This window comes from Vipera ursinii (assembly GCF_947247035.1).
Source record: "Vipera ursinii genome assembly, chromosome: 5".
NCBI classification, from domain to species: Eukaryota; Metazoa; Chordata; class Lepidosauria; order Squamata; family Viperidae; genus Vipera; species Vipera ursinii.
In genome coordinates this window covers 91,464,245-91,478,218 of record NC_139518.1, presented here as the reverse complement: position 1 = coordinate 91,478,218, position 13,974 = coordinate 91,464,245, and the positions used below count along the sequence as shown (strand labels likewise).

At 42.9% G+C, this 13,974-nt stretch overlaps 1 protein-coding gene across 7 annotated transcripts in view; it reads right to left on the bottom strand.

The window, feature by feature from the left end:
* Positions 1-7,706: 7,706 nt before the first annotated feature.
* The window catches only part of ZSWIM8 (zinc finger SWIM-type containing 8), a 75,164-nt gene continuing 68,896 nt past the window's right edge, over positions 7,707-13,974 (bottom strand). For 3 of the 7 annotated variants that reach the window (XM_083364153.1, XM_083364156.1, XM_083364155.1), the window contains 4 exons: positions 12,945-13,118; positions 11,393-11,512; positions 10,240-10,418; positions 7,707-8,704 (listed from right to left, as the gene is read on the bottom strand). In XM_083364153.1, coding sequence (XP_083220279.1) covers positions 8,501-8,704; positions 10,240-10,418; positions 11,393-11,512; positions 12,945-13,118 — 677 coding nt within the window. In that variant the 3' untranslated portion in view covers positions 7,707-8,500. Of the gene's footprint in view, positions 8,705-10,239; positions 10,419-11,392; positions 11,513-12,944; positions 13,661-13,974 lie in introns of those variants that run through there. The other 4 variants (XM_083364154.1, XR_014492700.1, XM_083364158.1 and 1 more) reach the window with 4 other exon arrangements.

The following is a 13,974-nucleotide window of genomic DNA, read 5'->3' as shown; positions in this document are numbered from 1 at the left end:
GAGTGCAATGGTGCGATAGTTTGAACATTCTTTGGCACTGCCTTTCTTAGGAATTGGAATGTAAACTGATCTTTTCCAATCCTGTGGCCACTGTTGAGTTTTCCAAATTTGCTGGCAAATTGAGTGTAGCACTTTTACTGCATTGTCTTTTAAGATTTTGAATAGCTCAGCTGGAATACTGTCACCTCCACTAGCTTTGTTGTTGCTCAGCTTTTCTAAGGCCCACTTCACTTCACATTCTAGGATGTCTGGCTCGAGGTCAGTGACCACCTCATTGTGATTATCAGGGACGTTAAGCTCATTCTTGTATAGTTCTTCTGTGTAATTTTGCCACCTCTTCTTAATCTCTTCTGCCTCTGTTAGGTCCCTGCCATTTTGGTCCTTTATCATGCCCATTTTTGCATTAAACGTTCCCTTCATTTCTCCAATTTTCTTGAAAAGATCTCTGGTCCTCCCTATTCTATTGTTTTCTTCTATTTCTTTGCACTGTTCATTTAAGAAGGCATTCTTATCTCTTCTAGCTATTCTCTGGAATTCTGCATTCAATTGGGTGTATCTTTCTTTTTCTCCCTTGCCTTTCGCTTCCCTCCTTTCCTCAGCTATTTGCAAAGCTTCCTCAGACAGCCATTTTGCTTTCTTGCATTTCTTTTTCTTTGGGATGGTTTTGGTTGCTACCTGTTGTACAATGTCACGAACCTCTGTCCATAGTTCTTCAGGCACTCTGTCTATCAGATCTAATTCCTTAAATCTATTTGTCACCTCTACTGTATATTCAACAGGGATATGATTTAATTCATACCTGACTGGCCTAGTGCTTTTCCCTACTTTCTTCAGTTTAAGCCTAAACTTTGCAAGGAGAAGCTCATGGTCTGAGCCACAGTCAGCTCCTGGTCTTGTTTTTACTGACTGTATAGAGCTTCTCCATCTTTGGCTGCAGAGCATATAGTCAATCTGATTTCTGTGTTGACCATCTGGTGATGTCCATGTGTAGAGCCGTCTCTTGGGTTGTTGGAAAAGAGTGTTTGCTATGACCATCGCATTCTCTTGACAGAATTCTATCAGCCTGTGCCCTGCTTCATTTTGCACTCCAAGGCCAAACTTGCCTGTTATTCCAGTTATCTTTTGGCTTCCTACTTTAGCATTCCAATCCCCCATGATGATAAGAACATCATTTTTTGGTGTTAGTTCTATAAGGTGCTGTAGTGCTTCATAGAACTGGTCAATTTCATCCTCTTCAGCACTGGTGGTTGGGGCATAGACTTGGACTACTGTGATATTGAATGGTTTTCCTTGGATTCGAACTGAGATCATTCTGTCATTTTGAGGATTGTATCCCAGTATTGCTTTTCCTACTCTTTTATTGACTATGAAGGCTACTCCATTTCTTCTGAAGGAATCTTGCCCACAGTAGTATACCTGATGGTCATCTGAATTAAATTCACCCATTCCTGTCCATTTTAGTTCGCTGATACCTAAGATGTCAATGTTCAGTCTTGTCATCTCTTGTTTGACCACGTCCAGTTTTCCTTGATTCATGGATCTTACATTCCAGGTTCCTATGGAGAAAAAATCTTTACAGCATCGGACTTTCCTTTCACCACCAGACACATCCACAGCTGAGCGTCCTTTCGGCTTTGGCCCAGTCGCTTCATTCTTTCTGGCGCTACTAGTACTAGCCCTCTGCTCTTCCCCAGTAGCATATTGGACGCCTTCCGACCTGAGGGGCTCATCTTCCAGCGTCATATCGTTTTGCCTTTTGGTACTGTCCATAGGGTTTTCATGGCAAAGATACTGGAGTGGGTTGCCATTTCCTTCTCCCGTGGATCACGTTTTGTCAGGTGGTGAATGGGCAGCAGGCAGCGTGATGCAGTGCTGCAGGACCCAAGCGGCAGGCGGAGGAGACTCCTGTTGCTGGTGGGTAGGTGATCTGCACGGTGGGGCCGGCGGGTACCTAAGAAAGCCCCTCCAGCGGCGGACGTGGGGACCAGGTAAGGTGACTGAGCCTCCTCCACCCATTCTCCATAGCATGGCAGTCCGGCTCGGGCGGGGAGTGAAAGGGAAGAGGCAGGCGAGCAGCTGGGTCATTGAATGGGTGGGGGAAGGTCGCCGAGTGGGGAGTAGACTGGCTGCAGGGGCCCTGAGGTAAGTGGGTGTGCGGCAGCTTCACCCCCCACCTGCCTTGCCTCACCTTGTGGCACCAGCACAGCCTCCTGCCCCATTATGACTGTGAGCAACCAGACAGGATAGAATGGGTGGACGGCTGCAAAGTTAGACATCCCCCCCGAAAATAAGCCCTAATGGGTCTTTTGGTCCCCCACAAAAATATATATATAAAACCCGATCTTATTTTCAGGGAAACGGGTATATTCCCTGAAAATTTGGCAGTTTCTACTGGCAGGATGTAAGAAAAGCAAATACCACTTATTATCTATTTAGACAAGTAATCTATTTAGGCAAGAACAGCCTGAGAAATCTTATTTTCCTTATAAAGGATAAGACAAAGATTTTCAAGGTATATTGGAAAGGATTGGAACTGTTTATGGAAAAGGATAGGCTTTGCCAGAAAGCTAGGCAGAAACTCACTAATTGGATCTAAGGCAGTGAGGTTCTGTGACAAACATCTGTCACAATTTATAGGAGAAAAACATCTGTGTAATGGATAATTTTATGGAGTTCTTGATGCTCACTGAGCTTGCATGCTTAGCTGCTTGCAGATGTTTTATTACCCAACTAGACATCAGTGCTAGGGAGTGTGAGATTTCATCTTTATACAGTAGCTTGCACTGCCAGTGTTGGTGGGGGTATGGTTTTCTCCTTGGTAGTTCCTTAATTATTGTTTTCTGCTCAATTGTTTGCCTGGTGTTAATCCCTGCTTATCTGAGGATGGTATGTTCATTTCCTCAACACCAGCTTTATCTTACTGCATATAAACCACACACTCGCTAGCACTGATTAACTGCCTAAACAGTAAATGAAATATCTGCAAGCAAACAACCAGGCTCTGAGAACATCAAGGACTCCACAGTTCAAGCTACATATATTCTGTTCCATCTCTATACAAAGTTAGATAAGAAAGATCCATTCATAAGGACCTACTGCCTAGTTGGCCAAGATCCTGAAATCACCACTATGAGGAATGCCTCTTTCGGAGACATTTCAGGAGGCAAACTGCCTTTGGTTTGAAAAGCTGAATAAAGTTTTGCTAAAACTACTAAGAGGCTACCTGAGGGTTCTGGAAGAAACACAAGGAAACAAGTTGCAAATGCCTGTGTAGATCTATTGAACGTTGGGTGCAATAAAATTATGATTCCTTTATTTTTTCCTGACTTGCTCAACTTGACAGGTACACGGAATTCTTCCCCATCCCTTCTAATGCCAGGACTTCATGTTTGAGAAAAGTGGCAATTATTTTGATACCAAGGTAGTCCCCAAACAAAGTGCAGCTCTTCTTCCATAGCCCAAAATCATTGCTGTACTTATCAACCCCCCTGACAGATGCCTGCGTAGATCTATTAATCACTGAGTGCAATAAAATTAGCAATCAAAGATTGGAATATAGATGCCCAATACAGCAGCCAAATTTAATATTAAAGGATCAGACAAAACTTTGCCTTCAAGAATCACTAGACGTATTAGGTAAAGGTTCCCCTGCACATGCATACTAGTCGTTTCCGACTCTAGAGGCCGGTGCTCATCTCCGTTTCAAAGCCGAAGAGCCAGCGCTTGTCCGAGGACGTCTCCGTGGTCATGTGGCCGGCATGACTAGACGCCAAAGGCGCACGGAACGCTGTTACCTTCCCACCACAGTAGTCCCTATTTTTCTACTTGCATTTTTACGTGCTTTCGAACTGCTAGGTTGGCAGAGGCTGGGACAAGTAACAGGCGCTCACTCTGCTGCGTGGTACTCAGGATTCAACCCGCCAAACTGCCGACCTTCTGATCGACAAGCTCAGCATCCTAACCCACTGAGCCACTGTGAAATAATGATTTAATGATGATTATACACCATTTAATTGTAAGGAAACATGGCAGAACTTAGGAACATGGTCTTTTGGACAGATATCAAGGTAGTCCTTATGGGGAGAATGATAACATTTGGGTGTTGGATCCCTATTCTAACGGGTTTGTTATACAATTTAAGCCTGGAAAAACCTGAAGGCAGTGATTTTATCACTGCTATACTCCCTTATAGAACAGTATATCCCTAAATAGCTTGCCTGTTTAATTTCACCAAGCATACTATACAAATATGAAGTACTGGAATTGAAGGCAACAAAAAGGGCAATCAAGATCTGCCTACTGTCCCATAAGCTTCTTCAGCCCAATACATTTTATGCCAAACATGTACATAAGAAATTGTCAACTGTAATTGGATCAATTTAGAAGATATTCTGTCAGATAAATAGAGTGGTTAAAGCTGGATATTCCACTGCAGCTCCTGGCTGAAAAAACTGTCTATCCAAGCCAAGATCTATGACACATTGGGTCTTATTTATTAACCAAGCTCTGTGCCATTTTTATTTACTTCAAGTTTATATTTGATCTCATTTCCAAAACAACAGAATTAAAAAAAAACAATAGCTACTTCTGTTAATGCACAAACTTCACAAAAATAAGATATGTTGTAATATGCAAGACCACTGAAAAAATCCTAGTGGCAGTGATATTTTAGTTCCCCTGTTGTTCAGTTGGAACAGCAACCCTCTTCTGGCGGAAAAAAGTTCCTTAGCGCATCATCCTGATAAGTAGCCAGTAGACATATTGCCATCAGTGAGCTAATGCTTCTGTCATAAACATCCATCAGACAAAAATGAGCTCTAAGCATGCCAGCCACTTACTACTACAAGGAAGCATTTGAGATCAAGGACGTTAAAATTAAGACCTTGGTGTTTGCAAAGTGGTCTAAAGTGCTTACCTGGCAACCAAATGGTAAACAAGTGATTTAAAATCTTCAAATATCTCGCCATGCTTTTTCATAGGTCTACTTAAATGCAAAATACACAAAAATCAGTTTCAGTTATATAACCCTTCTATCTTGCCAGGGGCAGTGCACACCCCAGCAGCATTAAAGCATTATTTGGCTGAAGTGTGATTATTCACTTGTTCCTGAGTAGTCAAGCCCCTTTGTTAGGTTGGCAAGATAAATTAAATAACTGTCCTTAAATTCCAAACAATAACTTTAGAATATTTTAACATCCAATAGCAATAGAACACTTATATACTGCTTCACAGCCCTCTCTAATCAGTTTAGAGTCAGCATATTGCCCCCAACAGTTGGGGTCCTTATTTTACCGACCTCAGAAGGATGGAAGGCTGAGTCAGCCTTGAGCTGGTGAGACTTGAACTGCCAGCAGTCACCAGAATTAGCCTGCAATACTGCATTCTAACCACTGCGCCACCATGGTTATAGATCACAGTACAAGTTAGTTCCCTTTGTGGAGAAGTTGCTACTCAAGTCCTGTTAATTTAAGCTTTCTATAAAGACACAGGACCCGTTTTGTGACTCCTTATCTGGCAAAGTACCCAGCAATTCTGGTTTATCCAACAATTCTGTGGTTACTTTTATTACACCAGTACAATAATTATATCCTTGAATGTGGCTACAATTGTACTGTCTGTAAAATTTAACCTGGACCAATTGCTTCAATTATCTGATTTTAATTTTACAGGGGTTTATATGAAATAGAAATGACTCAATTACTGTACTGTGTCAACTTGCAGAACTCCGGCCATAAGTGTAATACAAAACCCTCCCCTTTTATTAAGATGGCAGCTTTTGCACCATTCCTCGGGCAGGATAGGGCCTTGAGGTGGGGATGCATCAACAGCTCTTTTCCGCCATATGCACAAGATCCACAATTAATAACAATGTGTCTAATGCAATGGTATTATAAACCTTTCAAGGGATTATAGCCTGAATAAGGATCATGTAGGAAAGAGAGGAAAGACAGCAATGTGAGATAACTACACTGCACTAACAATTTAAGGAAAGATCTATTGCTCTGAAGTACTGTATAAACATCCCCTATCCTGGGTTTGAATCTCACTCAGAGATGACATTCATCAGGACTAATTCCAAAATGGGACTCATGGAAACAAATCGGCCCATCGCCCACCATGCAACAACTGCCTTTCAGCCTTCTGGCACTCTCCTGGCTGCCTACTCTGCTACACCTGCCCCCCTCCTACCTTCTTGCCCCCCAGTTTATTCCTGCTTTTTCATTTGTCTCTTTCCGTGACAGTGACGGAGGACTTCATTCACCTCCCCTTGTCCTCTGCATAGAGAAACTTCCAAGCAACTCCTCCCGTCCCACTGCCACAACCCCTTCAAGGGCAAAGAAATTAACACCTTTAAGGGGCCATACATTATATGTAATTTTTTCAAAACCCAAAAGGAAAGAATTGGGAATGGGGGTGATTTTTTTTTTAAAAAAATAAGGCACTCTTGCAGAAATGGAAACTTTAAAAAAATGGTTTTCAAACATTAAAATGTGTGTTGTGGGGAAATATACCATGACACAAACTGATTAGGAATTCTTAATCCTGCCTGTATGAGCTCAAGGCAAACACAAGCCCCAATGTAGATTGTGCACACTGTGTTTGTACACGGATCCCATCTTCACAGCATTTATGCCAGGTCTTGACTTGCACCTTCAATGGTGGTCTCACCACACCTGCCACCAATACACTGAACTAAGACAATGTTTCTCAACCTCAGCAACTTTGAACTCTGAGAACTTCAACTCCCAGTATGCTGACTAGGGAATTCTAGGAGTCTTTTTGCAGGCTGACATCAAACAATGCATGACTGGACTAAAGAACTGAAAGCAGACACTGTTGTTTCAATAGAACAGTCATATTTAAAGTCAGCAACGCCAACTATTGCATGATTAAAACAAACAATGCCCAATCATTTGGCAGAGAGGAGATGACAGCTGAGGAAGAAACCAACAAGTTTCAGGATGCAAAGTTTATTTCCCCATTTAGTTAGTGGAAAACAGTATGAAACACTAGCATCATGTAATATTAAAGAATGCTGAGAATCAGAGGAAGTCCGACGTTACTAGCACACAACTTCTGATTGAGGGCTAAAAAGCGGCTGAGGCCGAGACACATTAAATTTCACTTAAGTTTATTTAAATGTAAATTTAATCTATTTAATTAAATAGTTAATATGATTATTCCCCATATATTTAATAATTGACTAGTTCACATCAGATAAGACATAACTATGAGGAAATTTAAGGTTAACAAAATCCACATGAGCTGGATGAATTAAATAAATCTAGCCCTCCCCCAGGCTAGGCTGAACCAGGAAAATTGAAGTCAGGCAAAATTTGGTGTTCACAAAATGCATAACCAAGTTTACTGGATTAACTACCACCAGATGAAGTTGTGGGCATTTAATAATGTATGTGTTCTAGCAAAAGCCATTAACCATGAGAGCTGAATGGGACCTCCAGCTTCAGGGCGATACATGCCTGAATTTCAGTTGCTCGTGGACAAGCAGATGATGAGAATCTTCCTATCTTTAAGACCCAAGTTTCTTTATTACTTTGTGGTGAGAGGTTGTGTGGTTCAAAGATCGTTGGGACAAGACCAGATTTCAGTACTTTTTCAGTTCTTTGCAAAAATTCCTACTCTAAGGCACTCTTAGTTCTTTGTTTTAGATGTCAGCATGATAAACAGAAATATGGAGAAAAGAGTCAGTCTAAGAAAATGAGGGTTTTAATTGGGAAACTGAAACAAGGAATAAGAAACCGAGTACAGGAGAGCTAACATCTCAGCCAAAGGAACGTGACTGTACAACTCGGAGCCATTCTGGGTAGTATATCCTATGTCGTCTGAAGAGGAGGCCCTCAGATACTATCTAAGAGCAAAGAAATCGTACCAGCCAGTTCTGTACTTGCTGAGGCCAGGTGAGTCCAGTGGTGTCTTTGCCCATCCAAACAGGTAAGCTGTGCTGGATGAGGGACCTTTTCCAGGCTCAGCTTCTCTACTGTGGCAGGAAGTAGGAAGGAACTGCGATGGAGGAAACCTGGATGAGCCGAAAACAAACTCTGCCTCTGCTGGCCCGATAACGGATGAAATTTTAAGAACCGTATAGAAAGTAGTATACATATTTATAAATGCCAAAATAAATATTATAAAGAAAACAGGCTCGATCCTACCCCTAACATGCATGCATACACGCCCAGCAAGAGAGAGAGAAAGGCGGAAATGATGTTCATTTATAAAGACATCCTTATACAGGAAAAAGACTAAAACTGTCGACCAGTGATCATCCAGCTCCCCCTCTCTCTCATTCATTCACTCACGCACACGCACACACACACACACAGCTTCCTTGCCTTCACTTGCTGGGGAGGAGAGAGAAAGGGAAGTAGAACACAGCCACAGCCACATGGACAAGGAATGTCATGGTAGAAATACATTGAATCAGTGGTTTCCCATAGCTAAAATTAAAAAGATCCCATAAGGAAGGATGGAAGATGGGGCATCAGGGTGAAAAGGTAGTCATTTCCAGAGAGACCCGTTGCCACAGATCCTTGGTCTGTTTGCTGCGTTTCAGATTCTGAAGGATGTCATTGAACTGCATCATGCCCATAGGAGTCAGGCAGAAGGCGCTTCGGGCGCTGCGAATGGCATTCACAAAGTCATCGTAGTCCGCTGGAGTGAGATGGATCAGACGATGATGGATGTACTTGGGAAAACCAAGATAAAACAGGGATGAAATACAGTTTCTGATGGAACAATCCATTTTATAATACCTTCCCTCTATGAGGAGCCATAGGAATCTAGATTTTTTTAAAAAAATCCCATTTATATCCCGCCCTTCTCCAAAGACTCGGCTTACAATCTAAGAAGCCCAAATCAATGTGCTTAGCAATAGCCTTCATTCTATGTATATGCCTGCTTATTAGGGCTTTCCCCACCCCCCACCCCAAGCAGCATTATAACAAAGTCAGCTTATTGCCCCCAACAATCTGGGTCCTCATTTTACCTACCTCAGAAGGATGGAAGGCTGAGTCAACCTTGAGCCTGGTGGGACTCGAACCTGCACTAACTGCAGGCAGCTGGTGTTACTTAAGGAGGCATTAGCCCACTGCTCCACCAAGGCCTTATTACGGTTCCCAATTGTATAGATAAATATAGATATTTATAGATAAATGCCAAGACAGTTCAATGGTCCATCTTCTTCTTACACTACATTTCTCTCACCCTTATCCAAAATGCTCAAAGTGACCCAGTCCCTCCCAACTGTACGGTTAGTCTCATAGCTACTTTGGGTAAATACTTGGGTAGATGATGAAATAATGGGCAAACATACGAATCAATCCTAAAGTACTAATGGGTGGGCAGAAATCTAAAGCTAGGTCTTGGCCATCACAGTTCTCTATCACCTGAGATCCCACCTCAGAAAGAGATGACAGGAAGAGCTAGCAGAGGGAAGAATAAAGGTGCTTTAAGACAGGAGTCCCCCAACCTATGGGCTGGGGCCCACTACCAGGCCGGGCCTTACTAGCACCCGTGGACCCATTTGTGCATGTTCGCAGGGCTAGCCACGATGGTGGCTAGCTCCTGCGCAATACGCAAACAGGGCCACTAGCCCTGTGTGGGTGCACGCAACCCCATTCAGACGCAGCCCTGTTTACGCATGCGCGCAAACACAAATTTCCCAGCTGCTCCCTTTCCCAGCATGAAAAGGTTGGTAACCTCTGCTTTAAGACAAAGTCAACTCCTGGTAATTTCCATGGAGGTATCCCTCTAGTTTTCTTGGCAATAATACAGAATTGGATTAACTAGCCTAAATTCCTCTGCTGTGCCCCTCTGTTGTACTCCTCCAACAACTACTGAGGCTCAATCTTGCTAAGCCCCCAAGTTCGAAGAGGGCTTATCCAGGGGGTGCCACAGCCCAAGTTTGGGGGAGAAAGGCTTTGTGAGAAGTAGAAGGAAAGCCAAGTGAAAGATCTGTACTGTCTGACCAAATTTTTCCCACAAAATGAGAGGTGGAATCACAAAGTCCCTCTTCTGGTAGTCCTTCAGAAAAATGGGAAGGTTGGGAAAAGCGATACGAAAAAACTGCTGCCTTAATCAGCTTACAACTGATCTCACTTAATTATGTTTCACAACAGCCATATTGCTCCATTCTCCAAAAAGAGGGAGAACGTTTAAGTTCACAAAGCTTCCTAGATAAAGCAACCAACTTTCACCATTAAGAAGAAAGGCCATGCATACCTGAATATACGCCTGCTGGCACCTCTGCACCAACTGATGAAAGGCAGGTGTGCGCAAGTGGTTGTGGACATGGGCAGGGTTGAGTCTCTGCAGGGACTCCATGATGATCTCTTGCAGCACAAAAGGACTCAGGACTCCCTTGGCTGCACCAACACAAAACTGATGTACGTAGTTCACACCTGCAAAGAGGAAAGGCAGTTACGAAAGTAACTGTGAAAGTCAGGCATAGGAAATAAGTCCCTGTGTTCGAGTGAGTGAGGGATTGAGTGAGTGAGTGAGAGATGTTCCTTTTCTGAAAGGAGAACAAAGCCAGCAGCTATCTTGGAGACTGTACCCAAGAAAAGGGGATAAGATCTATTATAAATTATTTTTCAACCATTTGCAATTAAAATAACGCCGGGTAGGATCTACAGAGAGCCACTTGATGCCAAAGGCAACCAGCTTTAAATTCTCTTTTTAACTTTAAGACCCCTGTACCATAAATAACATTTAAAAAAAAACAGCTGCCAACTTATTACATTGAAGATCTCAAGCTGGAAAATTTATTTATTTATTTATTATTTATTATTGGGACTTATATGCTGCCCTATCTCCCGAAAGACTCAGGGCGGCTAACAACAATAACATACAATAAATACAGAAGTTAAAATTAAAATTAAAAGCCCCTGTAGAATAAATAAAAATTAAAAATTAATTAAAATTAAAATAAATTAAAAATTAGAGTTAAAAATTAAAAACATAATTAAAATCCCTGTCAGTCCAGGTCAGCCTGGTGGAAAAGGAGTGTTTTGAGGCCGCGGCGAAAGGACCGGAGATCCGGGGCCATCCGAAGCTCAGGGGGGAGCTGGTTCCACAGGGCTGGCGCTCCCACAGAGAAGGCTCTCCCCTTGGGGGTCGCCAGCAGACATTGTCTAGCCGATGGTACCCTGAGGAGGCCTTCTCTGTGTGAGCGTACTGGGCGATGGGAAGTCGTTCCCGGCAGCAGAACGACTAGAAGCACCCTTAATTTGCACTGACTACTTTTTCACCACAGAATCAGTGGCTCTAGCAATTTTAGGCAGTAGATTACAACACTCTAGATGCGCACAGGCGGGAGACCCACCTTGGAATGCATTTCCCCCCCCCTTCACATTAGGGTGTCTGTGGAACTTACCTAATTTGGCCGCTAATCCGAGGAGCCACTTCACATCTTCTGTGTAGGGGGGGCTGCGTGAGAAATTGTTGGGGTGGTCATTGTGAGCCCTGCGTCCAAGCATCTCCAACGCCAGCATCCCTGAAGGGGGGAGCAAATTTAACCCTCAAGTGGGCCAAAGGTTTCCTCACTCACACTTCCCACTTCCCACACAGAGAGCAGTTTGAGCCAACAACCTTTTTGGCCTTCATCTTGTTAAAATGTAAACATTAATTTTAAAGCTCCCTGCACCATGGAAAAAGGTTGGAAAAGCAACCTGGGACAATTTGTAGCAAAGAAAAGCCATATGGGGAAGAAGCTAAATTAGCAGAGTATTGGTTTCTTTCTTTTAGAAAAGGAAGAACCTTGGCACTCTGCAAAGCTTAAGATTAAAGACTGGAAAGAGTAACAAAAGTTTGGCACGAGGGTCAGTCTCTTTTTGCCTTCTTTGGTATTGGTAATTAAAAAGAATTCCCAGGGGAATCTTCTTCTCACATTAATTTCTTGTTAGAAATTTATAAGGCGGTCCAGATCTATAGCAGACAATCAGACAATACAGCTGAACACCCAAAAATATACCAACACTAAAAGAAAAACAGTCAAAAGGCAACCCAAGTACAAGACCTGCCCGCCCGTTCTGTTCCAAAACGTGGGAAAAGAACCAGATTCTCAGAGCTCTTTTGCACATGGCTGGACATCTGTGTGCTTTTCTAAACAACGGGTACCACAACAGAGAAGCCCTCCCGGCTCCTGTTCCTTCATGGATGAAAGCATGTGACCTTTGCCCAATCCTACAGGAGCTATGGGAGATGGAAAGTCCTTTAAATAACCAGGTCCCATGCCGTGAAAGGCTTCGTAGGTGACAAGCAGCACCTTGAATTGCACCTGGAAGACAAGTGGTGGCTCGCGGACCAAAGGTGTCACATGGGTCTGTTGAGATGCACCTCATACCTGCCTGTGCTGCAGCATTCTCGACCAGTTGTATCTTCCAAGTGGTTATCAAGGGCAGCCCCACGCATAGCACGTTGCAATAGTCCATGCCTGTTGGACTTCATTATCACTCTAAGAAGGAGTGAAACTCAGACTTGCCATATTTATCATTGTTTGAGAACACTGAGAAATGCCAACTGTCCAGAGCAGTGAATCAAGACAGCCAGAGTTTTTCAGAACTAAGGAAGATGCATTTTTTAATGTCCTGAAGCCAGATTGAATACACTGATCGCTTGCGATCCATTTGGTCCATGGCCCCCAATTTAAGACTGCTTTCTGGTCTCCCGGAGTTGGAAGATCAATGAACAAATTGTTAACAAATACAATTTCCTGCAACTATAATTAATCCCATGTCTCTTTTCATCCCCCCTGAATTATTTATTCACCAGTAATCTGCTCGCCGGCCTAAACCAGGGAATCTAAACTTTCATCCACAAATGACAGGACAGGCAGGCCTTTCCTGGGAGCCGTTAATAGATACGCATCACTTTTGCTCTTAATGCCGGCAGAAAACATTGAAAGAATCACCATTTGTGGTCCTTACCCACTCGGTAGGCAGAATGAAGGTAGTGCAATCCTTGAGCACTGACCGGCTGGCTGTGTTGTTCATCTTCAGAAGGAAAGCCCCCTGTCACAAGGGAGCTGGGCTGAGAAGACAAGCTTGTTAAGGAAGTCCCTTGAATTGCTGGGAACGTAGACCCTGCGTGAACACTTCCTACTGGAGAGAAGAAAGACCCGTATAAAGGGGAGGAATCAAAGACATCGGCTACAGGATTTCAGCTATCATCTGCCTGGATACAGGTCAGGGATTAATATTAATTAACCTGGTGGAAACATAGTAGCAGAGAACAAACAAACTGGGTTATAACACTGTAGGCCTGATCATTTTAAAAGTGGACGTATTTCCCTAATTTTTTTGGAAGTTTCCCAACACTTGAGCCTTTCTATATCCTCTCTCATTTTGCATAATATTGCCCAAAGGCAAAAAATACACCAAAAGAGCCCATGTCCCAGCTCCCCACTGGGAACGATAGAACTTCCACTCTCTATACGAGTACTTCTAAATAACAGCTAACATGTCATATTCTATTTAAACAGAGTGGAATAGTTAAATCCTAAAGGCACAATGTCAATTAATACTTGTTTAATTACACAGAAATTTATGAGAGGGGGAGGCTAATTGACTCACAGTTTTTATGTAGTGTTCCAGATAACATCTCATGACATATTCTTGCAACATCAAAAAGTAAGAAAGACAACCTGGCAACATAGATGAAAATAGGAACTCATGGAATTCAGTTATGTCAGGCCATCAGACAAATGCAGATAGAAGGCCCAGTTCTTACTACTGAAGGGCAAGAAAAAGGAAGACTGAGACCAACATCTCAGGGGAAATGACAAAGGTCAGGAAGCCACGGCAGGCTGGAGACTTATCAATAGGAAAGAAGAGAAAACATATGAAGGCAGATATTCCAGGTGTTCAGGACGTCCTTATAGTAATCACTGTCCATGTGCTACTCTGTTGACACGCATGGAACATTGTGCATTCTTTGGGGAGACATTTATAGATTTGT